The 27,974-nt window shown below is 58.7% G+C and overlaps 1 protein-coding gene across 8 annotated transcripts; it reads left to right on the top strand.

Moving 5' to 3' along the window:
* The first annotated feature begins 1,514 nt into the window (after positions 1–1,514).
* On the top strand, positions 1,515–26,699 carry HCFC1 (host cell factor C1). 8 transcript variants are annotated; one of them, XM_044763116.2, is made up of 26 exons: positions 1,515–2,076; positions 8,204–8,352; positions 8,571–8,731; positions 9,356–9,564; positions 10,911–10,995; positions 11,494–11,600; positions 12,767–12,946; positions 13,027–13,386; positions 13,667–13,827; positions 14,416–14,613; positions 14,988–15,212; positions 15,355–15,459; positions 15,783–16,002; positions 16,319–16,461; positions 16,609–16,747; positions 16,974–17,194; positions 17,908–19,420; positions 19,702–19,865; positions 20,492–20,936; positions 21,403–21,723; positions 21,861–21,979; positions 22,070–22,207; positions 22,620–22,805; positions 23,450–23,750; positions 24,357–24,420; positions 24,629–26,699. In XM_044763116.2, exons 1-26 carry the CDS (start codon positions 1,884–1,886, stop codon positions 24,666–24,668), a joined length of 6,147 nt encoding a protein of 2,048 aa, XP_044619051.1. In that variant the 5' UTR covers positions 1,515–1,883; the 3' UTR covers positions 24,669–26,699. The 8 variants fall into 8 exon arrangements, with proteins under 8 accessions (XP_044619051.1, XP_044619050.1, XP_044619049.1 ...); XM_044763115.2 differs by having other exon boundaries at positions 21,400–21,723; XM_044763114.2 differs by having other exon boundaries at positions 20,363–20,936; positions 21,400–21,723.
* The last annotated feature ends 1,275 nt before the right edge of the window (positions 26,700–27,974 follow it).

Raw genomic sequence — 27,974 nt, 5'->3', positions numbered from 1 at the left:
AAGCTCTGGGAAGCAAGTGAGGCGACGCGAGGCGGGGCGAGGCGGGGTGACGCGAGGTGACGCCGGGCCGCGGGGGACTCTACCGCGCGCGCCTGGTCGGCTCGGGCTCCGCCGGTCGGCCTGACTGCCCACCCTGCGGCCGGCGGGGCGGGAGCCAGAGGGGTCCAGCTCGCGGCGGCGCTGGGCGCGGGTCCCGGCTCACTTTGTTGGGGCGCGGGCGAAGGTGGTGGCGCCCGGGGGCGGAGCTGGCGAGCCTGGGAGCCTGGGAGCCGGGCGCGTCACCGCCCACTCTCGCCCCGCCTCCGGCTCCACCCGCAGCGGACCTCGGGCCGCCTCTCTTGCGGCCACTGAGTGTGTAGAGCGGGAAAACGTCCGCTCCCTGGCCCGAGGCGCGAACTTAATGCCTCCCGTCAACCACTCTCAGCAACCTATACCCTGTCCCCACTGCTACTTAAAAGCAACTGCTCGGGTGTGTGTCCCCTCTGCGACCCGGGGGACAGTTCCCAAGGGGGGGCGGGGCCAAGCTTGTCTGAGGCCTTCTCATCCGGGCATTCCCCAATTGCCGCAGCCGCCATCTTTGTTTTGTGCTGAAAGTCGCTATTGACGCCCGCGGACGGCCGGGCGAGGGGAAGTGGCAAGATGGCGGCTCCCAGGGCGGAGGCGTGGAGGCGCACTGGGGGGGCGCCGCGGGGCTTGGCGCGCCTGCGCCTGACCTGAACGCGGCCTGAGACCAAACCGAGCGCGCAGCGGCCCTGGACCCTCGCCGCGGAGCAGTGCGGGGGTCCTTTAAGAGGTCTCGGCCCAGAGGCAAAGCCGTGCGAGGGCGGGAGGGGGGCAGTGACGTCGCCCAACTCCGCCCCCTCGCCCGACCGCCGCCGCCGCCATGTTTAGTTGTTACTTCTTCACACAAGATGGCGGCTCCCAGGGAGGAGGCATGAGCGCCCTGCCGTTACCGCTCCTCCTGCCGTACAGTTGCTACTTCGGGGCCTAACTCTGGCTCTTTGGAGCGGCTCCGGTGGGAAGGAGTCATAAGGAGCGAAGCCAGGATCGGACACTGCCTTGCGTTTGGTTTGCAGTGGAAGAACTGACCCAGGAGGAAGAGAATAGGGGGGAAGGGGGATCTAGTCTCAAGATGGCGGCTCCCAGGGCGGCAGGCGCAGCCTGAGCAGCAGAGGCGGACTAAGGGGAGAGGTTCGAGACCTCACGAGCTGTACGGCGCGAGCCTCCGAGCAGCCCCGGAGAATTGGAGCTCGTTCCACTGGCCTCTGGCGCGCCTCTATTTCTTACGAGTGTCGAAGCTGTCTTGGGACCGGCGGCTGCACTAAGCGCTGGGCGGGGAAGCGGGACGGTCTCAAGATGGCGGCTCCCACAATTGTGGTCTGAGCGCCGGCAGGGCTGGGACAACCGCGGCGCTTGTGGCTCCTTTCCACCCGCCCCGGAAGCCGGCCAGTGCAGGGGACTTGGGGGGTGTGGGAACCGGGCCGGGGCTCCGCCATTTCCGGCGGAGTAGGGCTACGACTGAGGAAGGGAGGAGAGAGAGGCGGCTCAAGATGGCGGCTCCCAGGGCCTCCCGCCCGAGCTTGTAAGCGGGAGCGTCCGGGCAAGTAGTCAGGACGGCGGGACTCGACGGCCTCTAGCTTCTCGGGCCTAGGCGCTCGACGGCTTCGCGAGGCTCTTGAGGACACGGGGTGAGCGAAAAAAAGGGAAAGAGCCAAAGGGAGGGAGGATAGTTAAGATGGCGGCCTCCATGGAGCCGTCCACCGCTGTGTGAGGAACCGCTTCTCCGTGAGAGCTGCCTTAGACGAAAGGGGGTGTGTGCGAGAGGAATTGGGGGCCCCCTTCCCGCTTGGTGACTTTTTTCTACCGCGCCCTTTCCCGGAACTATGGCTTCGGCCGTGTCGCCCGCCAACTCGCCAGCGGTGCTCCTGCAGCCTCGCTGGAAGCGAGTGGTGGGCTGGTCGGGTCCAGTGCCCCGGCCCCGCCACGGCCACCGCGCCGTGGCTATCAAGGAGCTCATCGTGGTGTTCGGCGGCGGCAACGAGGGGATAGTGGACGAACTGCACGTGTACAACACGGGTGAGTGCAAAGCCCGCTGGGTCCTCGGATCTTTCCCTCCCTCCATCTCCTCCCTCTCCCTCCTTTTTTTCCCTCCCTCCCCTTCTCTCCTCCCTCTCCGCCCTCGTCCCGCTCCTTCCTCCCTCCCTCCCGCTCTCTCCCTGTTCTCCATGCCTCTCTCTTCCTCGGCACCGATCTGCTTTCTCCTCCCCTCCACGACCCTTTGCTCTGCCCGGCTTCTTTGCTTTTCCCTTCTCTTTCTCCCGTTCTTAGCCTCCCTGACTCTCCTGCGTTTGAGGGATGCTTTTCATTATTGGAGTCGAACCCTGTAGCCCGGCTCGTGAGGGGGCGGGGGTGTCGCCAGCAGTGGTGACTTCAGACATACACCGTTAGCCCGCCGGGCGGGCGGATGCGTCCCTTTGGCGCAGGCAGAGTCCCACCCCCTCCCTCCTCCCTCCTCCCTCCTCCCTCCTCCCTCCTCCCACCTCCCACCTCCCTCCTCCCACCTCCCACCTCCCTCCTCTCTGCGCCTGCTGCGCTCTTCCTCATCTTTAGTGCTCATTCGGGAGAAATGACAACTTCGAAATTACAGATTAGTTGTCTATCTCAAGAAAAGGGGGAGAGTTGAGCAACCTGGTCCTGACCTCTGGCGAGTTGTGTGCCTCGGTGGGTAACCGTCTCCCAGCGTGTGCAGGAGGCTTGGGGACCCAAGGCATTGCTGCCTCCCCCTTTCGGCATTTATTTCTGCAGTGTCTCTCTTCAAATTGGCGGTCTGATGTAGGAGGTGAATTCCAGTGGCCCCGCAGCGGGCCAGATGGGCCCTGACTCTTCTCTTCTGTGAGGTTGAGGAGGTTGCCCTGCCCATTTTCATGCCTCCCCCAACTGCAAGGCCTCATTGATTGCGAGGAGCGGGACTCGATGGTAGACTGCAGGCGGTGGTGTGCCTCTGTCTCGGGAGATGGTGTGTGTGCTGGCTTGTCTTCTGCTTCTTGGCTGGTGTCCTTGCTAGGTCTCTAGGGCTTGGCCACATCCTCCTGCAGCTCCTCCCTCATGGTGGCCACTTGGCCTGAGTTGCACAACTATCACCTTGTTGGCCGGAGCTGCCTGTTGAATGGATGCTGGCCCATTGCCCCTCGCCTTGCTGGGAAGGCAGGCCTAGGTGTATGTGGGCCTGTGTACCTTCTGTTCTGGCTGAGAGCCTGAGAGACTGAGGCGTGGCCCGCGAAAGCCTGCCCCCGCCCCCTCAGTGGTCTTGTAGGAGGCTACCCTCCCCAGCGGGGAGATGCCCCCATTTGGGTTGGTGGTGGTCAGGGGCCCTCTTCCCCACTTGCCGTCACATCTGGCAAGCTCCTTTTGCTCCAGGTCCATCCTCTCCCAGGGTTCTGGCAGTAGGGACTCCTTCAGTATGGGTACTGTCTCCCAGCTTTGAGGTTGCCCTGGAGCTGGGAGCTGGCAACCGAGGGAGAAGTTGGTTGGGGTGGCCAGGGTTGGAGCTGGGCTCTTGGTTGGGTGCTTCCCATCTCTGCCCCCCCCACCCCCACCCCCACCCAGAGAGTACAGTTTTCTCTGCACCTTATAGGTTGTCGCCCTACCAAGTTGACTTTCGAAGCCTGGCAGGTTGCTGGTGACCCTTTGCCTTCCAAGTCTCAGCACCTGTTGCCTCCAGCGAGGCCGGGCTGGTTTTGGTGGTGCTCTGTGCCAGCTCAGACAGCTGTGGTGGCAGCAGTTAGCCCAGTAAGGTAAGGCCGAGGGGCAAGGCTGTTTTTAGAGAGGCTGTTACCCTGAGCAGAACCTCCTAGACTCCTTGGACCAACTTTGTTCTCATAAGGCCTGGAGCAGGTTCCTTGGCAGGGAAACACGATTTTAGAAAGTAGGGCAGGGGCCTAATTACCATCAGCTCCAAAGTCCGCTCCTTCCTGGGGCTTCTACAGCATATTCGCTGGTTGATTAAAATGAACTGACCACTTTGGCCTTGATACGTTCCCTGTCTGCAAGGACGTGTTTTGTAGTAGAGAGTAGCCCGCCTTCCAGAAGGCTGCAGTCTGGCTTCCTCCAGGGTAGCAGTTCGGAAACTGCCCTGTTCACCTCCTTTGTGACTTCTCAGGAGAGGGGCTAGCAGGCTCTACTCCCTGCTCCTCACCCAGCATTGACGCGTTATTTGACAGAGCAGGAATTTGTCCAGTATCTGGTGTCCTCTCGCCTCGCCGTGCTGTGAGATTCTGTTGTTCGTGGGAGAGACAGGGCTTAGTGTCGCCCCTCTTCCACCAGTGGTGGCATGGATCCTGTCATCTTTGGCTGCCTCCCGCTTAGCTTTGTTTTGTCTTAAGTGAGGTCGGAGCATATTGTCTTTATGCCTCTTCTCTCGTACTTTTCCTTCTGCAGGATTAGTGCTCAGAGAGGCTCGCCCTTTGGGGAGAGAGCTGATTTGGAAGCATTGTCTGTTGCTAAGATAAAAGGCTTTAAGGGGCGCGTGCATGCTTCACTGTCTTGGTTAGCTCAATGATCTGGGGGTGACCTGGGGGTGACGGGGCTGGGAGGTGGCAGGTGTGCACTCGAAGGGCGGGGTGTGTCCTTCCTTTTTGGCAGCAGTCACCACAGTGGCTGCAGGACACTTGGCTGGCCTTTGGGAGGTTTTAGGGTAGCTACTGTCCTTGACCTCAGGGAATTTTATTTCAACATAGCAAAGCGGATTACCCAGAGGACTGGAGCAAAAGGATTCCGAGTGCTGGCAGGGGGTGTGCCCTGGCAAGGAGAGGGCGTGACTGGTCCCCCAACCCGTTGCCCAAGGCTGGTCTGCCTCACCGGTTCTTTAATGTCCCTCAACTGTTACAGCTGGGAGGAGCCTTGGAAAATATCTAGTGAAACTTCCTTGTTTTTGCACATGAGGAAACTGGGGCCTGAGAGGGGAAGTGACGAGCCCAGGGTCACCCTACCACTTGGTGGCGGAGTTGGGCGGGAGTACAGACCTTCACAGAGACTGTTGGGCTGTCTCTTCCTTCAGTTAACAGGTGCAGGCCACTACCTTGGAAACTCCCCCAGTTCCTCCGTCCCTGTAGCTAATTGGTCAGTAAGTTGAGCCTGTCTCCAGTCTGTTCACCCTCCATTCGGGGCCCTCCCCTCTTCTCACTCAGCTCTTGCGCTCACTTCCTGATTGGCCCTGCTAGTTTCATTTGTTAGGAAATCCTGTTCACCCCTCAAGACCTAGCCCCAGTGTCGCCTCTTCTGAGAAGCCCCCTCCCCATAATCGCCCCTGCTCTGTGCTCCTCGGGCTCGCGCTTGGTGCAGAGTTCTTGCCGGCGTGGGAGGAGGGCACCACAGTCTCCCTACGAGATAGGGACTTCGAGGACTGGCGCTGGCTCCTCTCTGCCTCCCAGCCCCTGGCACCGCATCTGCCACACAGGCGGTGCCCCAGCAGGACAGAGCAAGCAAAACAGCAGCTGGTGGTGTCTGACCGGCCCTCCACCATGTGGGTATAGGTCTCCAGGTGGTGACATGTAGAGTTTGATGGGATGGCAGCAACCACCTGTCCTGCCCCTTCCCAGGCCCCTCAGGAGGACACGTTGGCAAAGCGTGGAAAGGCACGAGGGGAGCTGATAAAACACGGAAGCTGGGGTTTTGGTCTTGCTGAGGAGGGAGAAGGTGGAGTCGTGCTTCGGGTCATCCCATGAAGGGTCCCGTGTGCCGTCAGCTTCCTTTCCTCAAACCCTCCTCCCAGCTGAGAGCAGAGACAAGCGAGAGCATATCTAGAATGAGGGACCCAGAGGTTGAGTTACAGGACACCCTGCTGGGTGAACTAGAGATCATGTGATTAAGGGACAGTTGAAAGCAGTCGTTGTATTTAAGAGATGGTCGCTTGTGCCCTCTCAGGGGCAGGACTGGGACCGCGTGTGAAACAAAGAGAGGCAAGCTGCGGCTTCATACTATAAACTGTACTGCCCGACAGACTGCTCTTGACAGGGTGCAGAGAGCAGAGCCCCTGCCTTGCCTGGAGTGTTCTAGAACGAGATCAGCCTCTCTTGGGTACCATAGAATGAGTTGGTGATCATGAGCTCTGGGGACATCACAGGTCATTTCCAGCCTGGCCAGCTGGCTCAGTGATCAAAGTGTGATGGGGGAAGCTGTGGGGTGACCTCACTGGCCATGCAGCTTTGTCCCAGTGCTGACCGATGGTCCCTAGTGGCCCCATAACCATGTGTGGCGGCCATGAGGATGCTCAGGTGAGCGAGGGCAGCAATGGCTTCCCTGTACGTGGGGCCCTTAGGTGGGCATCTAGCGATCACTTTAAGTTGGTGGCGAGATTCTTGTCTCTCTGTCTGTTTTGCTCTGTGACCTCAGGTAAGTTGCTTCCCCTCCTGGACTCCATTTCTTTATCAGTTGAGGGAGGTTGGCTGAGGTGATTAGAGGTTTCTTTCAGCTTTTACCCTGGTAACCTTGGATGAACCTTCTTCCAGGGCTCCCAGGAGGCTTTCTCTCCCCATTTTGCAGGGGTGACTTGCCTCGGCATGGAAAGCTCCTGCTTCTCTTGGTTTGTGTTTGCACTAGGGATGAGAAGGAGGTGGAGGGCTGGGATGTGGGTGCGCTCGTGCATGCGTGCGTGTGGCCGGCAGCACAGCTTTGCACCTCTAGTAGGAAAATGGCAGAGGAGAGGAGAGGTGAGTCAGTGCCAGGCCTCCTGAAGGCCCAGTGACTCCACTAAACTGTGGAGTTCCAAACTACCCTGTGGAAGTGGGGAGCAGGAAGTGAGGGTGCACTGTTACCCTGGGAAAGGCCTTAAGGAGATACTGATGTGCTTTTAGATGAGGGCAGGCCTTTTGGCCACGGTGCGTGGTGGGCCTCGGGGGTGACAACCTAGGACTTGGGTCACCCACCATGAGGATCGGAGGGGCGGCTGAGTATCAACAACCAAGTGTGTGCTTGTGCAGAAAGGCCGAGAAGCAGTGAGTAGCTGGGGCCTCCTGAGGCCCTCCCCATGGGAATATCCTGAGTCCTAGTCAGACCCCAGGGTGTGCTCTTTTCACACCCAGGTCCCTTCCCCACCTGCCGGCTCCTCAGTCCCAACCTACTTGGTCACATTTGACCAAAAACTGATTTAGGGGCACGGAATCAGATTTGTATCTGGCCTCCAGTTTGAGGTTTTTGGAGGGAATGTGGCATATCCTTTAGGAAGCAGCCCTTTAAATAGTGCGTAATGCAAGAGACGCCTCAAAACAGGAGGATGGTTGCCCCATGGCTTTCCTGGAAGTCTTGGCATGGCAACTTTGAGGGGAGTTGAACTCAAGGATGTGGGAGCCTGAAACGAGGGTGAGCCGTGGATCTAGCTGAAGGCCGAAGGCCGGGCCACCAGGTCCTGCCTGGCTTCTGATTTACCCTTTTCCTCGGTGGCCTCCCCACCCCACCCCCAGCTACAGGTGATGGACTTTGGGGAAGCTTCTGTGGCTGGCGGAGGCTGTGATGCTGCCACAGAAGCTCATGCTACTGCTGCCACTTCTGGCTCTTGAGAATTTTCTGGAGCAGTGTGGGCGTGGCATAGGGGGAGAGGCGATGTGGACCATCACCTAGGAGATGCAAGCAGAGATTGAGTCTCACCCGGGTGGCTCTCTCAGCCAGCAGGCTGGGCTGCCTCGACTGGCCTCCCCCGCCTGCTCACTGCCTGCTGCTAGCACCTGCAGGAGGGAGGGCCCCTGCCCGTGCCTGTTGCTCTTTTGGCCACTTAAAGGTGTAGCTGTGGGCCCACGAGAGGAGGAGCACAGGATCACCAAGAGGATGTTTTGGGTGTTGGAAGTTTCTTTCCAATGACCCACCAAGTAGTAGTGGAAGAAAGTTGGTAGCTACATTCCCAGAAGCTGATGAGTTATCTTGGTCAGTGAATTCCTGCTTATGACAGTCTTGACAAGAAGCAGGGTGATCACAGGTCGCTTTGAGGTGGCCTCTGAGGTCGAGGGGTTTGGAAGATGGCTTAGGTAGAGGGCTGGCCCTTGAACACCGAAAGGAGAGAGTCCCGCAGCCTTGGGACAAGAGGCGCTGTCTCAGCCCCTCCTTTCTCGGACCACATTTTGAAGGCTGGTGGATTTGGGGAGTGGGAGAAGTGTGGGCTCTGGTTCTGGGAGCTCCCGAGGTGTTCTGACTTCTATTTCCTTTTGTTCTCCAGCAACTAACCAGTGGTTCATCCCGGCCGTGAGAGGGGACATCCCTCCTGGGTGTGCAGCCTATGGCTTTGTGTGCGACGGGACTCGCCTCCTGGTGTTTGGTGGGATGGTGGAGTATGGGAAATACAGCAATGACCTCTATGAGCTCCAGGTAATGGCCCTGCTGTGCTGCTTATGGTAGTTGCTGGGGAGCCAGGGGCCGGGTTGAGGCAGGAGAGAGGAGGTGGAGGGGGCTGCTTAAGAGATTGCCTAGGCCATCCTGAATGTGCCAGCCTCACCCTGACCAGCTCCTCACTACATGACAAATGGCCCAGGCCCCCACGGCGGCCATCTCATCCCCGATTCAATCGTCATGTCTTCCTTTTGCAGGCAAGCAGGTGGGAGTGGAAGAGACTCAAAGCAAAGACACCCAAAAACGGGCCCCCTCCATGTCCTCGGCTTGGGCACAGCTTCTCCCTTGTGGGTAACAAATGCTACCTGTTTGGGGGTCTGGCCAACGATAGCGAGGATCCCAAGAACAACATTCCCAGGTGAGACTTTGTTCTCTTCATGTGGAATCCCACAAGCATAGCTGTGCTTGCCCATGTGCCAGCCAACCCCACTGTGCCAAGTCCCTTTCCTTTGTGAACCGAGAGGGTGGCAGTAGGTGCCCTCTAAGGAGCTTTCCGGCTCTGAGGTCTCTAATCCTGAGGTGGCCTCGTGGGAGGAGGGCTGGGCCAGGAAGTAGAAACCCACTTTGCCGTGGGCTGACGCCTACTCCTCAGAGCACGGGTAGAGCTGGTGCTTTCCTTCTCAGCCTCCGCTGCCTGCAGGCTTAAGGATGGGTGTTTTCCAAGGCCAGCGGCCCACGGCCTTTCTGAAATCTGGAGGTAGTCCTGAACCAGCACCTCCTCTTCCCCTGGGAGGCCCTCATTTAATACCCAGTTTTGTGTGCAAGACAGCCCAGCCCCATTCCCCTGCTGCTCTTGGACTCCCATTCATCCTCAGGCGCTTCTGGCAGCTCCTTCTTGCAGGCGAGGGTAGAATAACTTGGAGTTCATGTGGCCTTAGCCCCCTTTGTCACCCAGGGACCCCACGGTTTGCCCATAGATGCTGATGAGGCCTCTGGCGCATGCAGTGGTTGCGGCTTGCCATATCTGACCTTTTATCTCGAGGTACCTGAATGACTTATACATCCTGGAATTGCGGCCAGGCTCTGGAGTGGTAGCCTGGGACATCCCCATCACTTACGGTGTCCTGCCCCCACCCCGGGAGTCACATACTGCCGTGGTCTACACTGAGAAAGACAACAAGAAGTCCAAGCTGGTGATCTACGGAGGAATGAGTGGCTGCAGGCTGGGGGACCTCTGGACCCTGGATATTGGTAAGATGTGGGCGTGGCTGCTCCACTGGCCTCAGAGCAAAGCTAGTCTGCTGGGCGACCAGCGTGGGACGGTGAGGTGGGGCTCTTGGGAAGAGGGAGCATCCTGCTTAGCTCCTTTGTCTTGTCATGGTGGAGTAGGGGCAGGACCCTGTGATCAGTGATCAGACTGTACCAGGAGTAGTGTACCCTGGTCTGTCACGGTCAGATGGGATCAAGAGGCCGTAAGATCTCTAGGGGCTACTTGGGCTGATAACTAGGTGGAGTGTCAAGAGTAGTTGACGGAAGTTCGGGTGTTTGACTTGAAGAAGGCTGAGGGGAGAAGATGGCTGATGACATGTCTCTGGAGGGTTAGCCTGTTCTGTAGATCAGTGTCAGCACTCAAAAGAAAAGTTTATCAGGGTCCGGCCTGGTGGTGTAGTGGTTAAGTTTGCATGCTCTGCTTCGGCGGCCTGGGGTTCACAGATTCAGATCCTGGGCGTGGACCTAGCACTGCTGGTCAGACCACGCTGTGGCGGCGTCCCACATAAAATAGAGGAAGATTGGCACAGATGTTGGCTCAGTGACAGTATTCCTCAGGAGAAAAAGAGGAAGATTGGCCAGAGATGTCAGCTCAGGGACAATCTTCCTCACCAAAAAAGAAAAGAAAAGTTTATCATGAGTGGAGTTCCCAGCAGCACGGTGCTTCTGGACACAGTCTGCACACGGTGGAGGTGGTGTGGGGATGAACACATTTTGTGGAGAGTAGGACACAAAGCAGCGTGCCTTGAGGATTTGCTCACCACCCCTACCCCCATTCTAAGAGCAGTGCTAGCTCCTAGCAGGTGCTCAAAAATATTCAAAGAGGGGCTGGCCCCGTGGCCGAGTGGTTAAGTTCGCATGCTCTGCTACAGTGGCCCAGGGTTTCACTGGTTTGGATCCTGGGCGCGGACATGGCTCCACTCATCAGGCCACGCTGAGGTGGCTTCCCACGTGCCACAACTAGAAGGACCCACAACTAGGGTATAGAGCTATGTACGGGGGGGATTTGGGGAGAAAAAGCAGAAAGGAAAAAAAAAAAAGATTGGCAATGGTTGTTAGCTCAGGTGCCGATCTTTAAAAAAAAAAAAGAAAAGAAAAGTGTTCAAAGAGATGCCCTTGGCAGGAGGGTGAACACAGCTTGGGAGAGGCTGGAACCTGGTGATCTGAGGGCCTCCCACGGGCTGCAGAGAGGCCAGGCATGAAATTCTTGCACTGGGTTGGCACCCCCCATCCAGAGCCTTCCCCACATCTGGGAAACATCTTCCTGATCGCAGGGCGTGTGTCTGATCCAGTGTGGGTAACCCTCCTTTCTCCATCACTCTGCACAGAGACTCTGACATGGAATAAGCCCAGTCTCAGCGGGGTGGCGCCACTTCCTCGAAGTCTCCACTCGGCCACGACCATAGGAAACAAGTGAGTAGCTGGCCATCGCTTTTCTCTTCCTTGCTTGCCCCTGTACCCACCGGACTCTCAGTTTGGTTCTAGCAATCCCTAAGGCCTGAGAAGGCTTTTTCTGGCTGGGCTGGCATTTAGCAGCCCCGTCTTTCCATTACAATCCTGGGGGACTGAGAGAGGGCAGACTCAGGATAGAGGGGCACAGAGTGTTCTAGATCCTGTACACGAGCAGCTGGGTGTTTTTGTCAATGCCAAGGTTGCCAAAGTGAGTATAAAACAGCGGGGCCTGAGGTGAGTTTTAGGTGAGTGGTTCCTCATGGTGGAGGTGACACAGTTCTTGTGAGGGCTGAGCCACCAAGTAGGAAAAGGCCTCGTCAGGAGCTTCGTGCTTCCTGGGGGTCACTCCTGGGGAGAGTTAGGGGACCAAGCTTGTTTAGAACTTTCTGGATGGAAGAGGTGGCCTCTAGCTTGCACCTCCTCTACAATCCTCTCCTACTCTTCCCTCCCTCGTCCCAGAATGTACGTGTTTGGTGGCTGGGTGCCTCTCGTCATGGATGACGTCAAAGTGGCCACACACGAGAAGGAGTGGAAGTGTACCAACACACTGGCTTGTCTCAACCTGGGTATGGCCTCCTCGGGCTCGGAGTGGCCTGCGGAGGGCTGCGGGAGGCTGGCCCTCCTCGGCCCCGAGAGCTGTGTCGGGTGTGCAGGGAGCGAAGCTTCTTCTAAGGCCCATGCCTGGCAAATGTACCAGAAGTAGCCACTGGTCAGAGCGCTCTGAGGGACGCTCCTCCTTTCCATTTTCTGAATAGGCTCTTCCCACACGTGGTCCAACACGTGAACGGACACAAGCAAGCCAGCATGCCGGCGCAGGGCCTCCCTCCTGCCCCGCTCTGCTCCTCAGGCAGCCACTTCGGTGGCTCCTCCTCCGCCCTGCAGGGGCTTTTCTATGTAGACAAGCCTTGCCTATAGGTTCCTTTAAAAACAAACAAACAAGCCGGCAGCCCGCTCTCCATGGCGGTGCGGCACCTGGCCTTTTCCGTTTACTCTGTCTTGGAGACCATCCACTCCTGCACGGCGAGCAGCCTCATTCTTTTGAATTGCTTTCGTGGTGTCGAAACTTGCACAGACCCTGCTCCGTGAGTATCCCTGCATTGTTCTCACCCACGTGCAAGTGTGTTTGAAAGGTAAAAACCTAGAGGTAGAATTGCCATCAAAAGGATGTTGCCGAGCTGCCCTGCACGGAGGCTGCACCCACATAGACGCCCCTGGCGGTGCCGGCACCGGCCGAGCATTCGCTCCTCACCAAGCCCATTGGTGATTTGAGTCTCCCCGTGGGCCAGCCCCTGCCCCTGGCTCACCTTGAGCCTGGTTGCAGTGGGCATAGAAACCAAACTGCCAGGCCCCTCCCGGGTTCAGTTTGCATTTCTCTTGTTTTGAGCAAGGGTGTGTATTTTCTCTCTGATCCTTGTCGCCTTTCCGTAACTTGCGTTCCTCTTTGCCCGTCTCTCTATAGGCTCTTGTGTTGTTTGATGTGCAACAAGTGAAGCCTTTGGCTGTGCGTTTCAAGGAATTTTCCCAGTTTCTAGTTCGTGGATTATAGTTTTAGTTTGTATGGTTTTTTTGCCATACAGAGTTGTTGTTTTTCGCCTTGTCTTTTTTTAATTTAGTAATCCTTGATGACTTCCTGGTTTTAATTCCCCATCCCTGACAGCAAAAGGCCAAAGGGCTACTGGGAGTTGTGGGTTTCTTTGCCTCCCTGCTGACCTCTACCTCCTGCCCTCCCCAGATACCATGGCCTGGGAGACCATCCTGATGGACACACTGGAGGACAATATTCCCCGGGCCCGAGCTGGCCACTGCGCTGTAGCCATCAACACCCGCCTGTACATTTGGAGTGGGCGCGATGGCTACCGAAAGGCCTGGAACAACCAGGTCTGCTGCAAGGACCTCTGGTACCTGGAAACAGGTAAGGCCACCACAGTGCAGCCCTGCCCACCCCTGAAGCTGCCACCTCCCCCCTTCTCACTAACTTGTGCTCTCTTACAGAAAAGCCACCACCCCCGGCCCGGGTACAGCTGGTGCGAGCCAACACCAACTCCCTGGAGGTGAGCTGGGGGGCAGTGGCAACAGCCGACAGTTACCTTCTGCAGCTCCAGAAATATGACATTCCTGCCACGGCTGCTACTGCCACCTCCCCCACACCCAATCCAGTCCCGTCTGTGCCTACCAACCCTCCCAAGAGCCCTGCCCCGGCAGCAGCCGCACCTGCCGTGCAGCCGCTGACCCAAGTAGGCATCACGCTCCTGCCCCAGGCTGCCGCCGCGCCCCCGACCACCACCACCATCCAGGTCTTGCCGACAGTGCCTGGCAGCTCGATTTCCGTGCCCACCGCAGCCAGGACTCAAGGTGAGCTGGGGGCCGGGCACTTGAGTGCAGGGGCTGGCCCGCCGGGAGCTTGCGTGTCTGAGTGAGGGCCTCTGAAAGACAGCACCCCTGGCAGCTGGGAGCAAAGGCTTATTCCTGGGGGTGGGGAGGGCCTCAGTCCCTCCCTTGAAGACTGTCACTGGGAGTGTCTGGAAGGGCCAGACACGAAGCACAGGCAGGTCACAGAAGCAGCTCACGTCTGCACGCTGAATGCAACAGAGGGGCTGGGGCTCTGCTGATGGTTGCCCTCTTCTCCCGCCAGGTGTCCCTGCTGTTCTCAAAGTGACTGGTCCTCAGGCTACCACAGGAACCCCATTAGTCACCATGCGACCTGCGAGCCAGGCTGGGAAAGCGCCCGTCACCGTGACCTCCCTACCTGCAGGCGTGCGAATGGTCGTGCCGACGCAGAGCGCCCAGGGGACGGTGAGGAGCTGTCCCTGGACTGGGCTGGGTGGGGCAGGACTTTCTCGTGGTTGATGGTGCCCTGACCAGGTTTGAATGTCACCCAGCTCTAGCACCATTCATCCTGGGCTTTTCTCAGCTGTAAATTACTAATAAGGCGATCTCTCGTTACTAAGTTAATGAGTTCATAAATTAACACTTCCAGAGGACCTCCCTGCTCTCTGATCCCAAGAGCATTTCAAACATCAACTTTCTAGTCCTGAAGCCTGAGGAGAGAATCTAGCCAGCTGGGGTTTGACTCAGGCCCACGAGGAGAGAGCTGCATCTGACTCCACGGTCTTTAGAAAAGACTCACGGCTGCTGGCAGACTCCTGCTGCTGGGTTGGCGCGCCTGATTGGGTGGTAGGAGTCCAGGTTGGAGCCAGTAGAGCAGGGCCTGGCAGTCCGAAAAGCTGAGAGATGCTGCTGTGAGGCACGCTGGACGGGAAGGAGGCTCTCAGAGCAAGGCTGAGCCTCTTGGCCGATTCTGGTGGAGTCCACAGAACAGGGAGCTGGGCGGCCTTCGTCCCAACGCTGCCCGCGGGCTCACATTCCCTGTGCCCACTGCAGGTGATCGGCAGCAGCCCGCAGATGAGTGGGATGGCTGCACTGGCGGCCGCAGCCGCCGCCACCCAAAAGATCCCTCCTTCTTCGGCGCCCACAGTGCTGAGTGTCCCAGCGGGCACCACCATCGTCAAAACTGTGGCTGTGACACCTGGCACTACCACTCTCCCGGCCACTGTGAAGGTGGCCTCCTCACCAGTCATGGTGAGCATCCCTTGGGCCTGGTTCTGAGCTGGCAGCCTTGGGGCTTCTGGGCACTGTGGTCAGACAGCGGTCGCTCCTTCTGGGTTTTGAACCACCCCACAAAGGCCATCAGTCCATAATTGGTGCTTGCTGTGAGCTGTGGAATAAACTGTCACCGTTAGGGGTGTGCCAGACTCAGGCTAGACCTGTCGCTAGGTCCCTTCCCTTGCTTTGCTAGGAAAAAGTAAATCAAAGTGAGCTGTTCTTCAGTCTAGGAGGGGGAGGGGGAGAGGAGGAGGAGAAAGGTAACTAGCCAGGCTAGAGCTGTGGGTCCACTGGGACATTCCCAGTGGAGGCGCTCAGCCCTGCCCATCACTCGTTTCTGTCCCCTCCAGGTGAGCAACCCAGCCACTCGCATGCTGAAGACCGCAGCTGCCCAGGTGGGGACATCCGTCTCCTCCGCTGCCAACACGTCTACCCGCCCCATCATCACGGTGCACAAGTCGGGGACTGTGACAGTGGCCCAGCAAGCCCAGGTGGTGACCACGGTGGTGGGTGGGGTCACCAAGACCATCACCCTGGTGAAGAGCCCCATCTCCGTCCCAGGAGGCAGTGCTCTGGTGAGGGACGGGTGCCACCCTGCTGCATGTGACAGCTGCCAGGCTGTGGCACTGCCCTGGGCCCGTGCCAGGAGTGCCCTAGCCCAGGCCGTGCCCTTGATTGGTTTCTGGATCACTCCCTGCTGTGTTCTTTCCTTTTTAGATTTCCAACCTGGGCAAAGTGATGTCAGTGGTCCAGACTAAACCAGTGCAGACTTCGGCAGTCACAGGCCAGGCGTCTACGGGCCCGGTGACTCAGATCATCCAGGTGAGCTTGGGGGCTCTGTGACACAAGCAAGAGTGGGCGCTGGGCCACAGGTGGAACTTGCATCCCTGCCTAGAAAAGATCCCATGATCACATGTGGCACAGAAAGTCCTGCTGCTCAGGTTTGTCACCTGCAGTCTTCAGAATATTCCCTGAGATGCTTGAGCTACCGGTGGCGAGTAGCTGGACCAGATTTCCCGTCCTGGCAAAGATGCTGGTTTACCTCACCCTCCTTCACCTCGTCATTTCCCCTTGTAGACCAAAGGGCCCCTGCCAGCCGGGACCATTCTCAAGCTGGTGACCTCAGCAGTCATTTCCCCTTGTAGACCAAAGGGCCCCTGCCAGCCGGGACCATTCTCAAGCTGGTGACCTCAGCAGATGGCAAGCCCACTACCATCATCACTACCACGCAGGCCAGTGGGGCCGGTACTAAACCCACCATCCTGGGCATCAGCAGTGTGTCCCCCAGCACTACGAAGCCTGGCACAACGACCATCATCAAGACTATCCCCATGTCGGCCATCATCACGCAGGCGGGCGCCACAGGTAGGGACCTCCCCCACTGCGCCAGTGAGGAAGTGTGTTGGGCTAAAGCCAGATAGGTGGATGGAGGCCGGGCTACAATGTGCTCTTGCTTTCTGTTCTCTTTCTCCCTCCTCCCTACTCTCTCTGGCTTTTATTGAAGATTTGTCGGGAGGTGGCAGGGGTGAGGCTGTGATTGTACTTGTTGCATTTTAATCAAGGGGCAGCAGGGGTGACTACTTAAAAGGGGGCCTAAGGGAAACGGGCCATGGGAGCTAGCGCAGAGTGGAGCTCCGGAGGCAGCAGGCCTGAAGCCAGCTGCCCCCTGTCTCCCATCCAGGTGTGACCAGCAGCCCTGGCATCAAGTCCCCCATCACCATCATCACCACCAAGGTTATGACTTCAGGGACTGGAGCGCCTGCCAAAATCATCACTGCTGTCCCCAAAATTGCAACTGGCCATGGGCAGCAAGGAGTGACCCAGGTGAGGCAGATCTGGCCCTCTCCTCACCCCAGTGTCCAGTCCAGGACCCCAGCAGGCCACACGTGTCCTCCTGAGGGGCCTGGGATGGGGCAGGACAGGATCCGGCCAGCCTGTGAGTGACAGGGGCACTTTCCTCTGGTGTTCTAGGTGGTGCTAAAGGGGGCCCCTGGACAGCCAGGTACCATCCTCCGCACTGTGCCCATGGGGGGCGTTCGTCTGGTCACCCCCGTCACTGTCTCCGCCGTCAAACCGGCCGTTACCACATTGGTTGTGAAGGGTACCACAGGTGTGTAGCCCACAGGCTGGGTGCCAGTCTGCATAGTGTTCCCAGGACCACCTCCCTGTAGGAGGGCTGGGGGAGGATGCAGGTACTCTCTCTCTGGAGCTTTCTGGTCCTCTTGGGTGCACTTCAGAGTTCCCATTGCCCCCAGCCCCACCCAGGGAGAAAAGCTCCTGGAAAGGAGGCACCAACAACAGGCTTCACCCATCTCTGCCTCCCTCCCTGCTTTTAGGTGTCACAACATTAGGCACGGTGACAGGCACCGTTTCCACCAGCCTTGCTGGAGCTGGGGGCCACAGCACCAGCGCCTCCCTGGCCACACCTATCACCACCTTGGGCACTATCGCCACCCTCTCAAGCCAGGTGATCAACCCCACTGCCATCACTGTGTCAGCGGCGCAGACCACGCTGACGGCGGCCAGCGGGCTCACCACCCCCACCATCACCATGCAGGTAGGGTGGCCGGGAGACCGTGAGGGTGTGTGGTTGCATGTCAGTGACACTACGGAAAGCATGTGAGCCCCAACCTGACTGTTCTAGTCTCCGTCTTGGGACCATCCTTGCCAGGCTTCCTGCTGCTGCTGCAGGCAGCCAGCTCCTCTTCTTCCTTCATGCGTGTAGAACCCGTGGGACAGTGTCCCTGTTTGTTACAGAATCATGATTCTTCATCACTGCCTAATAGTCCGTCACTTGGAGACATCACGTTTTTCCCATTTCCAGTTTCTGAATACTAGGGTCTTTCTCTCATGGTGTTATAGTGGGTGTGAGAATTCACCTTCATGTACATATAGCATTTTTCTTCTCTTCATGCATCTTAAGCTGAATTCCTGGAAATGGTGATGCATCTGTTGCTGGCCTCTGTTCAGGCAGGGCCCGTGACCAAGGGTGCGCCCCAGCCAGGCCCCGCCCCTGCCCCACCCCTGCCCCACCCCCACAGCCCCTTCCCAGTCCCTGGGGCCCTTGAGGCCAAGCAGTACCTCTTCCCTGGTCTCTGAGTGAGGCACTGTCTTGCGGTCAGAGGGCAAGCAGGTCCTGGCTTTGCCAGGGCTGTTGCTTTAGGAGCCAGGTCGGTAATATCAGCCAGGGTGGGTGACACTGCAGGATGGTGGGAGGGACAGGCAGGCAGAAGTTGCATGCTAACTCTTCCCGTCTGGTATCTCCCCCAGCCTGTCTCCCAGCCTACCCAGGTGACTCTGATCACAGCACCCAGTGGGGTTGAGGCCCAGCCTGTGCATGACCTCCCTGTGTCCATCCTGGCCTCGCCTACTACAGAACAGCCCACAGCTACAGTTACCATTGCTGACTCAGGCCAGGGTGATGTGCAGCCTGGCACCGTGACGCTGGTGTGCTCCAACCCGCCGTGCGAGACCCATGAGACGGGCACTACCAACACCGCCACCACCACTGTTGTGGCTAACCTCGGGGGGCACTCCCAGCCCGCCCAGGTGCAGTTTGTCTGTGACAGACAAGAGGCAGCTGCTTCTCTCGTGACCTCACCAGTGGGGCAGCAGAATGGCAGCGTGGTTCGCGTCTGCTCGAACCCGCCGTGCGAGACCCATGAGACAGGCACCACCAGCACCGCCACCACCGCCACCTCCAACATGGCGGGGCAGCATGGCTGCTCGAACCCGCCTTGCGAGACCCACGAGACAGGCACCACCAGCACCGCCACCACCGCCATGTCAACCATTGGTACCGGCCAGCAGCGAGATGCCCGGCATGCCTATGTGGCCAGCACTGCTCCTGCTGTGGTCCGGGTCAGCCTGGCTTCTGGGGCGTCACAGGGAGCCCAGGGTTCTGTCAAGCCCTCGTGCCAAACCTGCCAGACCAGCGCAACCAGCACCACCATGACTGTGATGGCCACCAGTGCCCCGCTCCTTGGGCCAAGCCTGGTGCTGGAGGCTGGCGGCCACAGCACCACTTTTGTGCAGTTGGCCCCTGTGAGCAGCCAAGTCAGGCCCAGCGGCCTTGGCGGCAAGGACAGCCCCATAGCTGGCCTAGGTCAGCTGGTGTCTGCAGGGCACCAGCTGGAGGCACATCATACCCACACAACCAACACACCCACCACAGCCCGCTCCACCATGGGTGCCGCAGAGCTCGGTGAGGCACAGGGAACCCTCATTCCTGTGTACGAGAGCTCATCTGGTGCCGCTGTGACTGTGACAGCCCTGGAGGCATTGCTGTGCCCTTCGGCCACCGTGGTCCAAGTCTGCTCCAACCCGCCATGTGAGACCCATGAGACGGGCACCACCAACACAGCCACTACCTCGAGCGCAGGCAGTGCCCAGCGGGTCTGCTCCAACCCGCCATGCGAGACCCACGAGACGGGCACCACCCATACACCTACCACCGCCACCTCCAGCGGGGCTGCGGGCCAGCCTGAGGGTGGGCAGCAGCCCCCTGCTGGCCACCCCTGTGAGACACACCAGACCACTTCCACTGGTACCACCATGTCGGTCAGCGTAGGAGCCCTGCTCCCTGCCACCACTCCCTCCCCCAGGACCCTGGAGTCCACCTTGGAGGTGGCAGCACCACCCACGGTTACCCCCCAGGCCGGCGTTTCGTTACTGGCTCCTTTCCCGACACAGAGGGTGTGCTCCAATCCCCCCTGTGAGACACACGAGACAGGCACCACGCACACGGCCACCACTGTCACCTCCAACATGAGCTCAAACCAAGGTGAGTGAAGGCAGCCGGCCTGGCATTTCTGCTCCCTCAGAGCCCAAGGCTCAAAGGATAAGGGAAGTGGTGGCTGAAAGGTCTGTCTAGCCAGAGGCCAACAGGTACATTCCGGGGAGCTCAGTTTACGTGGCGGGGGTGGGGCACGGGTCCTCCAAGCAGCTGTGTCTCATGGTGGCAAAGCCATGTGGAGGGAGGCTCTAGGGCTCCTGCCACCCAGCCTCCTCCCTAGGTTCCTCCAGGCCGAGTGCCTCTCACCTCACTCTGCTTCCTCCCCACAGATCCCCCACCGGCTACCAGCGACCAGGGAGAGGTGGAGAGCACCCAGAGTGACAGTGTGAACCTCACCAGCTCCAGTGCCATCACGACCACTGTGTCTTCCACGCTAACGCGGGCTGTGACCACTGTGACACAGTCCACGCCGGTCCCTGGCCCCTCGGTGCCGGTAAGAGCCCTGGCTGGGTCCCCTCTTGCCTCCCTGTTGCCCACTGTGCCTTTGGCCGTGCTATTCTGGAGTCAGACACCAGGTGTCACTCTTGTACCAGGCACTGTGCAGTTCCTGGTCCCTTCTCCAGACCATAAAAGGGCAGGTTGGTGCATGACAAGGCAGGAGGCAGGAGTCCCCCATCCTCTGGAGTCTCACAGGCACTTTCATTTCCGTAGCTGTTTCCCACAGCCTGTCATTTCACTGTAGCCTATGAGAGTGACACAGTGGGAGTCTGAGTGCCACTTTGGCTAGACCAGGAGGCCTCTCTGAGGGCAGGTTGAAATGACCAGCAGGTCTCAAAGGTCTCGCCGCCTCCTGCCGCCCCCTCCCCATTTCACGGGGTTGCGCTGGCCTGTTGAGAATGAAAATCCAGGCCCACAGGGAAAGATGAAGGCTGCCTGGTTCTGGCCTCTCTCTCCTCCCCTCTGACGGGGGCTTCTCTCCCTTTCTAGAAGATCTCATCAATGACTGAGACTACCCCAGGGGCTCTGACCACCGAAGTCCCCATTCCGGCCACGATAACAGTGACCATAGCCAACACAGAAACTTCTGACATGCCCTTCTCTGCTGTTGACATCCTGCAGCCCCCAGAGGAACTCCAGGCCTCACCAGGGCCTCGCCAGCAGCTGCCGCCACGGCAACTCCTGCAGCCCGCCTCCACACCCCTGATGGGGGAGTCCACCGAGGTCCTGTCAGCCTCCCAGACCCCTGAGCTCCAGGCCGCCGTGGATCTGAGCAGTACAGGGGACTCATCTTCAGGCCAGGAGCCTGCCAGTTCAGCTGTGGTAGCCACTGTGGTGGTCCAGCCACCCCCGCCCACACAGTCTGAAGTAGACCAGTTGTCACTTCCCCAAGAGCTGATGGCTGAGGCCCAGGCGGGCACCACCACCCTCATGGTAACAGGGCTCACCCCTGAGGAGTTGGCAGTGACTGCTGCTGCTGAAGCAGCTGCCCAGGCCGCAGCCACAGAGGAAGCCCAGGCCCTGGCCATCCAGGCAGTGCTCCAGGCCGCCCAGCAGGCTGTCATGGGTAGGTGCTGGGGCAGGGTGGCTCTCCACGCTATCTTCAGTTGAGGCCAGACAGGGGCCCTGAGGGAAAGATGGCCCCCTCAGGAGGAGCAAGGACATGGGATTCTGGAGTGTCCCTGTTGATGGTCCTGGCTGTAGGGCTGCAGTGATGGGCAGCTCGAGAAGAGGAGGCTCACTTCCTGCCAGGGTGGCATGAGTCAGAGGTGAAGGGGAGGATGGCCACATCGGACAGGCTGGACTTGGCACCCAGGAAGGAGGCAGGGCCCCTTGGTTGGGGAAGGGGAGGGTAGAGGTGAGCCAGGAAACAAGGTCCGGGGTCAGGTTCTAAGGGTCTTTGTCTATTGGGACTGCCCATAGTGCTCAAGTGGAGAGACCAGGCTGGGAGGGGAGTGACAGTGGGAAGCCAGGGACAGGCTCCTCCTGGCTGGCTTTCCTATTGAGTAGTGTTTTTCTCCACCCTGGAGCAGGCACTGGAGAACCCATGGACACGTCCGAGGCAGCAGCAGCCGTGACACAGGCAGAGCTGGGCCACTTGTCAGCCGAGGGCCAGGAGGGCCAGGCCACCACCATCCCCATCGTGCTGACACAGCAGGAGCTGGCTGCCCTGGTGCAGCAGCAGCAGCAGCTGCAGGAGGCGCAGGCCCAGCAGCAGCACCATCACCTCCCCACCGAGGCCCTGGCCCCTGCCGACAGCCTCAATGACCCGACTATTGAGAGCAACTGCCTCAATGAGCTGGCCGGGGCTGTTCCCAGCACTGTGGCCCTGCTACCCTCCACAGCCACTGAGAGTAAGTTCCTGCAGCACCCGCTCCGGGGTGGGCCCCCCTGTGCAGAGGTGGGGAGTGTGGTCTGGCCCAAGGGAGGAGCTCCCACACAGAAACCAGGTCTCTGGGGCCTTTCCCGTTGACGCCTTCTTTCCTCCCAGGCCTGGCCCCTTCCAACACATTTGTGGCTCCCCAGCCAGTCGTGGTAGCCAGCCCCGCGAAGCTGCAGGCTGCAGCTACCCTCACTGAAGTGGCTAACGGCATCGAGTCCCTGGGCGTGGTAAGTCTGGTGTGACAGGGATTTAGGGAGCACTGCCTCTGGGTTCTGAGGGCTGAGGGCCTGATCTCTTCTCCCCTTTCTGTCTTCCAGAAGCCGGACCTACCACCTCCACCCAGCAAAGCCCCTGTGAAGAAGGAGAATCAGTGGTTTGATGTGGGGGTCATTAAGGGCACCAACGTAATGGTGACACACTATTTCCTTCCACCAGATGATGCTGTCCCATCTGATGTAAGTGTCCCTAGGAGCTGATGCCCTCGGGTGGGTGGATCCTGGCCATGAGGCAGGTACCGGGGCTTTCAGGGACTTCTGAAGCTCCCCAGGGGTGGCATCTTGGGGCCGGCCCAAGGACAGCCAGGTGCAGAGCCTTCCCCACACACTGCCTCGTCCTGCACCCCTTGAAGCACCAGAGAAGCCCAGTTCTGTCCACCTCGCCATGTCCCCCCTTGTCACGAAGGGGCTGCCATTGCTGCCCTCTTCCCCCCTCCCCCCACTCCTCTCTCACATGGACCTTCATCATGCCCCAGGTGGAAAACTGCTCTATGGGCCCCAAAGCCATACCCCATCCAGAGCTGCCATCTCGACGGTGAGGTTCATGTCACTTTTTTCTCTCTCTCCCTGTTCTTTCTGTCTTTTTCCCCAGGATGACTCGGGCACTGTCCCAGACTATAACCAGCTAAAGAAGCAGGAGCTGCAGCCGGGCACAGCCTATAAGTTTCGTGTTGCTGGGATCAATGCCTGTGGGCGAGGGCCCTTCAGCGAGATCTCAGCCTTTAAGACGTGTCTGCCTGGTTTCCCAGGGGCCCCCTGTGCTATTAAAATCAGCAAAGTGAGTCTTTCTGTGGTGTGGCTCTCTGTCCCCGGCTGGTTCCCTGCTCACCTGGAGCAGAGCAGGCCTTGGCTAAGGCCATACACACGCAACTCCCTTCTATGCTGGGGCAGGTGGGGGTGACCCAAGAGGGGCCCCAAGATGTAGGCAGAGTCAGCCAGGTCTGGAGTGAAGCCTGTCACCAGTTGCCAGGGTGACAAGAGCAAGTTCCTTCCTTCTCTTGGCCTCAGTCTCCCTCTCTGTAACATGACAGCTGATGTTCAGCGAGTGTCCACTACATGCCACATTCAACATGTTCTTTTATCCAATCCTTGAAACATCCTGAGGAGGTATGGAACCTGTTGTTAGCTCCATGCTCCTGATGAGCAAACTAAGGCACCAAGAGGCTAAGTGACAAGTCATAGATTAGGGGCAGAGCAAGTATAGGCAGGCTGTGTTCCGAGTGGGGCAGATGAGGCCGTCTCTTTGGAGCTTCTTGAACTCTGCTGTAAAATAGCACTGTGTCAGGAAGAGGGGTGAAGTATGAGCAGTCAGTTCTGGAAGCTGCAAGGCATTCTAGCTCGTCTATTCACAGATAGGCAGAGTGGGATAAAGTCCCACAGGCCGAAGACAGCATCACTTGACCTTTTCCCCGTTGCTTCTAGAGTCCGGATGGTGCTCACCTCACCTGGGAGCCGCCCTCTGTGACCTCGGGCAAGATCATTGAGTACTCCGTGTACCTGGCCATACAGAGCTCACAGGCCGGTGGTGAGCCCAAGAGCTCCACCCCGGCTCAGCTGGCCTTCATGCGGGTGTACTGCGGGCCCAGCCCGTCCTGCCTCGTGCAGTCCTCCAGCCTCTCCAACGCCCACATCGACTACACCACCAAGCCTGCCATCATATTCCGCATTGCTGCCCGCAACGAGAAGGGCTACGGCCCAGCCACCCAAGTGAGGTGGTTGCAAGGTAGGTGTCATTTGTTGGGCTCCTTGGGCAGCCTCTGGGTGGGAGCTGAGGAGTGGACACCCCTGGTTGAGTATCAGGTGGGGCAGAGTGGCCCAGCTTCAAGCTGGACTTTGGAGCTTTATAATCTGGGGCGCCTGATGGCCTAGGGTGCTACGGAGGTGTCTTGCAGGGGTACCTCGCCTCATCTGGGGATACAGGGAAAGCTTCCCAGGGGCGTTTGAGGTAGATGGGTGGGGAGAATGGCAAGAATGTGAAGTAGGAGGCGCCAGGGGAGGCTGGAGCCCAGTGGGCAAGGCACGGGGTGGGGAGCAGAGGCCCAGGCTGCAGGTTGTATGCCAACTCCCACGAGGCTGACCAGGGAGGACAGTGAGGGCCTCTAACCTGAGTTCAGGGCAACCCTTGGGGGTGGCACACAGGTGGCCAGAACCATGGGGAGCATGCCTACGGGAGGGGTTGTCACGCTCTGGAGGTCAGCTGGCTGTGCTGAGGGGAAGGGGATTGCAGATACTTCCTTTGCTCTTGCTCTCTTGGCCCATGTGCTGCTGTGGGACTGGAGTCCTGCTGTCCACCTTGCTCAGCTGCTCACCGCTCCCTCTTCCCTTTCAGAAACCAGTAAAGACAGCTCTGGCGCCAAACCGGCCAGCAAGCGGCCCATGTCCTCTCCGGAAATGTAAGCAGGAAGCCCCTTTCAGAAACCTTCTGAGGCTGGGGGTGGGCAGCTTCTGGGAGGAAGGAACAGTGGGAATACTAGGGCTCCACTTCTCCTTAAATGATTTGGGGGGGGGCTCAACTGGGTGTGAAGCCCCTCTAGGTACCAGGCAGAGACTTGTCAGGACCCATGCTAACACTGTCTTTACCTTTTCCTTCCATTTTCCAAGGAAATCCGCTCCAAAGAAATCTAAGGCAGACGGTCAGTGAGAGGCAACTGCCCCGCGCCTGGATGCTTCTCCAGACACCCCTTCTGCTTCAGGAACGCCACCTGCCAGGGCCCGCCCGTCCCACCCACTCGGCGCTCACACTTCACCCTCACGAGCCACTGGCCGCCATTCATTCTCTCCCTCTCTGTTTTTAAAATTATCTCAAGAAAGCACATTTTACCATTGCTGTTGGGAGGAAGTGGAAGGCAGAGCTGGAAGAGCAGTGAGCAAGTGAGAGCAATGCGCCTTCCTCCCCCACCCGCCCCTCCCCCGCCAGCGCCTTCCCCTGAGAGCTGAGCAAGCCCAGAGAATTCAGAGGCCCTCAAGGGAGAGAACTAGAAACCTAAAAAGAAGGAGACGGCATAGAAGGAAGGAGACGGAATGCATGCACCCCCAAAACCTGCACACCTCTTGCTGTTTGTCACCCTTGGCTCGAGGGGGCAGCCAAGGGCTGGGGGGTGCAGGCATGGAAGCTGAGGAAAGGCGCCGCCCACTCATGCCCCTGCCCCGCCTGCTGCCACAGGCTTTGTGGGGCACCCCAAGCTGGGTGTCTGGCTGGTTGTATTTTATTTTGTTACCTTCGCATTTTCTGCCACCTAACAGCGGCCCCCCTTTGGCTTACCCAACCCTGTCTTTGCCGGCGATCCCACAGGAAGCTTACACGTTTTCTCAGAGGCCTTCGTACTCCCACCTCTTCTCGCCTTCCCTCTTCTTTCCCATTTAAAAAAAGAGAAGAAAGAAAGAAAGAAAAAGAAAAGGGGCGAAGAAGGAGCCCCGTGGTGGCCTGAGCAGTGTTCTGTGAAAACCTCCCGACTCCCAGTGGGGCCTAGAGTAGCCCCCGAGCCTGGCCTCGGCCCCCCGGGTCGGGCTGGGGCCACATCGCCAACTGCTGCATTGGTTGTATTGTTTTCAGTTGAAATTGATGAAGTTAACATTTTTATTGTAATTTTAGCCTTAGTGTGTGGGGTTTTGTCCCTTTTTTTTTGTTGTTAGCTGTGTACAGAATGTGTATCTTTTTTTTTTTTTTTTTTTTTTACTTTTTTCTCCTTGGCTAAGCCTTGGCAGGGATCTTTCTGGAGGAAAAGCCCTGGGAGCAGCTGGGGCAGGAGAGGCGGAGAATCTCCCCTGTAGGCCTTGTGTTTGCTGCCCAGCCCGATTTCCTCTTGCTGGCCCCTGCCCTCTGGGACAAGGGAGGGTGAGCAGTCAGACCTCACTCACATGGTCTCCACACCTATAGGATCGAGCTTGAGAGTCTGCTGGAGCCTGCAGTCGGTCAGGTTTCTGAGGATGGCTGGGGGTTGGGAGCAGCTGCGTGCCATCCTCCTGATCCTGGGTTCCCAGTGCCCTCCAGCACCCCCAGGCTCCCTCCTGGGCACAGCTGGCTTAGAGTGTCTGACTCCTCCACTGCTGCTTCCTGCGGCCGCCACCTCCAGGCAAAGTTGTGAGGAAAGGGGGTTGGGGGAACTGGGGCTCAGGCAGCCTGGGAAGGAGCCGGCCAAGAGCACTAGCCACCAGCTCTATGAATCTGCAGCGCTGTCCCCAGGCCGAGCCCATCCTCCTAGGGCCAGACTTGGGCTTGGGGCTCTGCTTGGAGTGGCTAATGAGACAGCTTTCTGCCCCACACCCCAGCTTTAGGCAACCAGCAGGGCTGCAAGCAGGTTACAGAAGGATTTAAAAGGAGCAGCCAATCTTTTCAGACCCCACCCTGGAGACAGCTGTGGCCTGGGGCCTCCACAGACACCCCCCCCCCCAACACCACCACCACCACCAGCCAGTGGCCTCTGGGCCCCTGGTTTGTTGTATTCTAGTAGATTTCGCTGTGGAAAACGTCCCGTTTAGTCACCTTGGAGCCCACTCGCCTGGTCCCATTGTTGACCCCGGTCCCTTCCCCTGAGTGCCCTTTGATTTCTCGGTTCTGAGAACAGTACACCCGTCATCTATTGTAGAGTAACCCCGTGACTCAATATTACCATAGTGCGATGTTGTTTTGTGCTATTTTGAACAATTAAAAGACTTTTTTTGAAATAACCATCTGCTGCCCCTTGCTCTGTCGAGGCCTCTGACACGAAGGGGCCAGAGGGGGGAACTGAGCCCCCAGGGCTCACTGAACCCCCTGGGAGCCTCTTGCTTGCTGGGCCTGCCATGAGTAGGATTCTGCTTCCCAATTGCCCCCCAAGTTTCGAGACTCCATCACATTCCTGGCCTTGGGACTGAGCCAGGCTGCCCGCAGAAGGTCCCACAATGCAGGGCACAGGCCAAGGGGCTCCCTGTCACGAGACTGGATCACCTTTCCTTCCCTCCCCAGCCAGAGGACGGGACTAGGGCAAAGGCCTAGGCAGGTCACCAACTACCAGCCTCCTTGGATGGTTAGGGAGGGCCGAGCTGGAGCTCTTTCCCCTAGGAGCTCAGGGCCCCCAGAATGCCCCCGGAGTGTCAGCTGTGCAGGACAGATTGGCGTTACCCACAGGCTGGTTTCCCTGTGTGGGGCTCAGCAGGTGCTGCAGGTGGGAATCCTCTTGTCTAGCTCCATCTGGCACATGAACCAGGACCCCAAAGGGGAAGAAGCCTAACTTTTATTGAACCAACTGTGACAGTCCCACTGTTGGGGTGGGGTGGTATTGCTAGGGTGGGTGGTATAGGCAGGGTTAGATGGATGGAATTAGTACTTAGTGCCAACCATCCAGGAGGCCCAGAGAACCCGGGGCAAGGCAGCCGGAGGAGTGTGGCCAGGGCTCAGCAGGTGTGGGTCTTGGTGCCAGACAGGGCAGAGGGGAACAGCACAATGCTGCCAGAGGGCACGCTGGTCCCAGTGCTGGTGCTAGGGAGAGAAGGGGCATGGGGAGACGCTTCTTCAGCATGCCCCCCCTCATTTCCCCCTCTGGCCCAGTCACTGGTACCAAAAGCCACCTCCTCCATCTCTGCCTAGTGAGTGTGCGTGCACGCGCCCATGGGCCGAACTCACGGACATAAGGCCCAGTCCAATTCCACCTCTCCCAGGAAGCTCCAAAGGCGAGCTCTTTCTCTGGTGCTCACTCCACTGGGCTCATGGTGTCTTGTATCATATGGGGTCCTGTGGATCTTGGCACTGGGAGCTATGGCTCTGTCTTCCCCACCTCACCAACTCTGACATGACCCAGAGCCCAGTGGCCTTATGGGGGACAGGGGCCCAGGAAGAGGGACAGATACGTGTTCTTCAGATTGGAGCAGTAGGAGCAATCCCCAGGGGTAGGAAGACATGGGCCGGCTGGGGCAAAGAGTACATGTGGGGCTGTCTCCAGAAGGGGAGGGGCCTGTGCAGATCTGCCAG

The sequence above is a fragment of the Equus asinus genome, chromosome X (genome assembly GCF_041296235.1).
Source record: "Equus asinus isolate D_3611 breed Donkey chromosome X, EquAss-T2T_v2, whole genome shotgun sequence".
NCBI classification, from domain to species: Eukaryota; Metazoa; Chordata; class Mammalia; order Perissodactyla; family Equidae; genus Equus; species Equus asinus.
This window is presented reverse-complemented; position numbering and strand designations above follow the sequence as displayed.

Bases quoted from the DNA above. Each gene is read 5' to 3' on its own strand.
- HCFC1 (XM_044763112.2), top strand. From the start codon at position 1,884: ATGGCTTCGGCCGTGTCGCCCGCCAACTCGCCAGCGGTGCTCCTGCAG. The intron at 12,947-13,026 runs GTAAGGCCACCA...GCTCTCTTACAG, and splicing joins CCTCTGGTACCTGGAAACAG to AAAAGCCACCACCCCCGGCC. The intron at 21,980-22,069 runs GTAAGTCTGGTG...TCTGTCTTCCAG, and splicing joins GCATCGAGTCCCTGGGCGTG to AAGCCGGACCTACCACCTCC.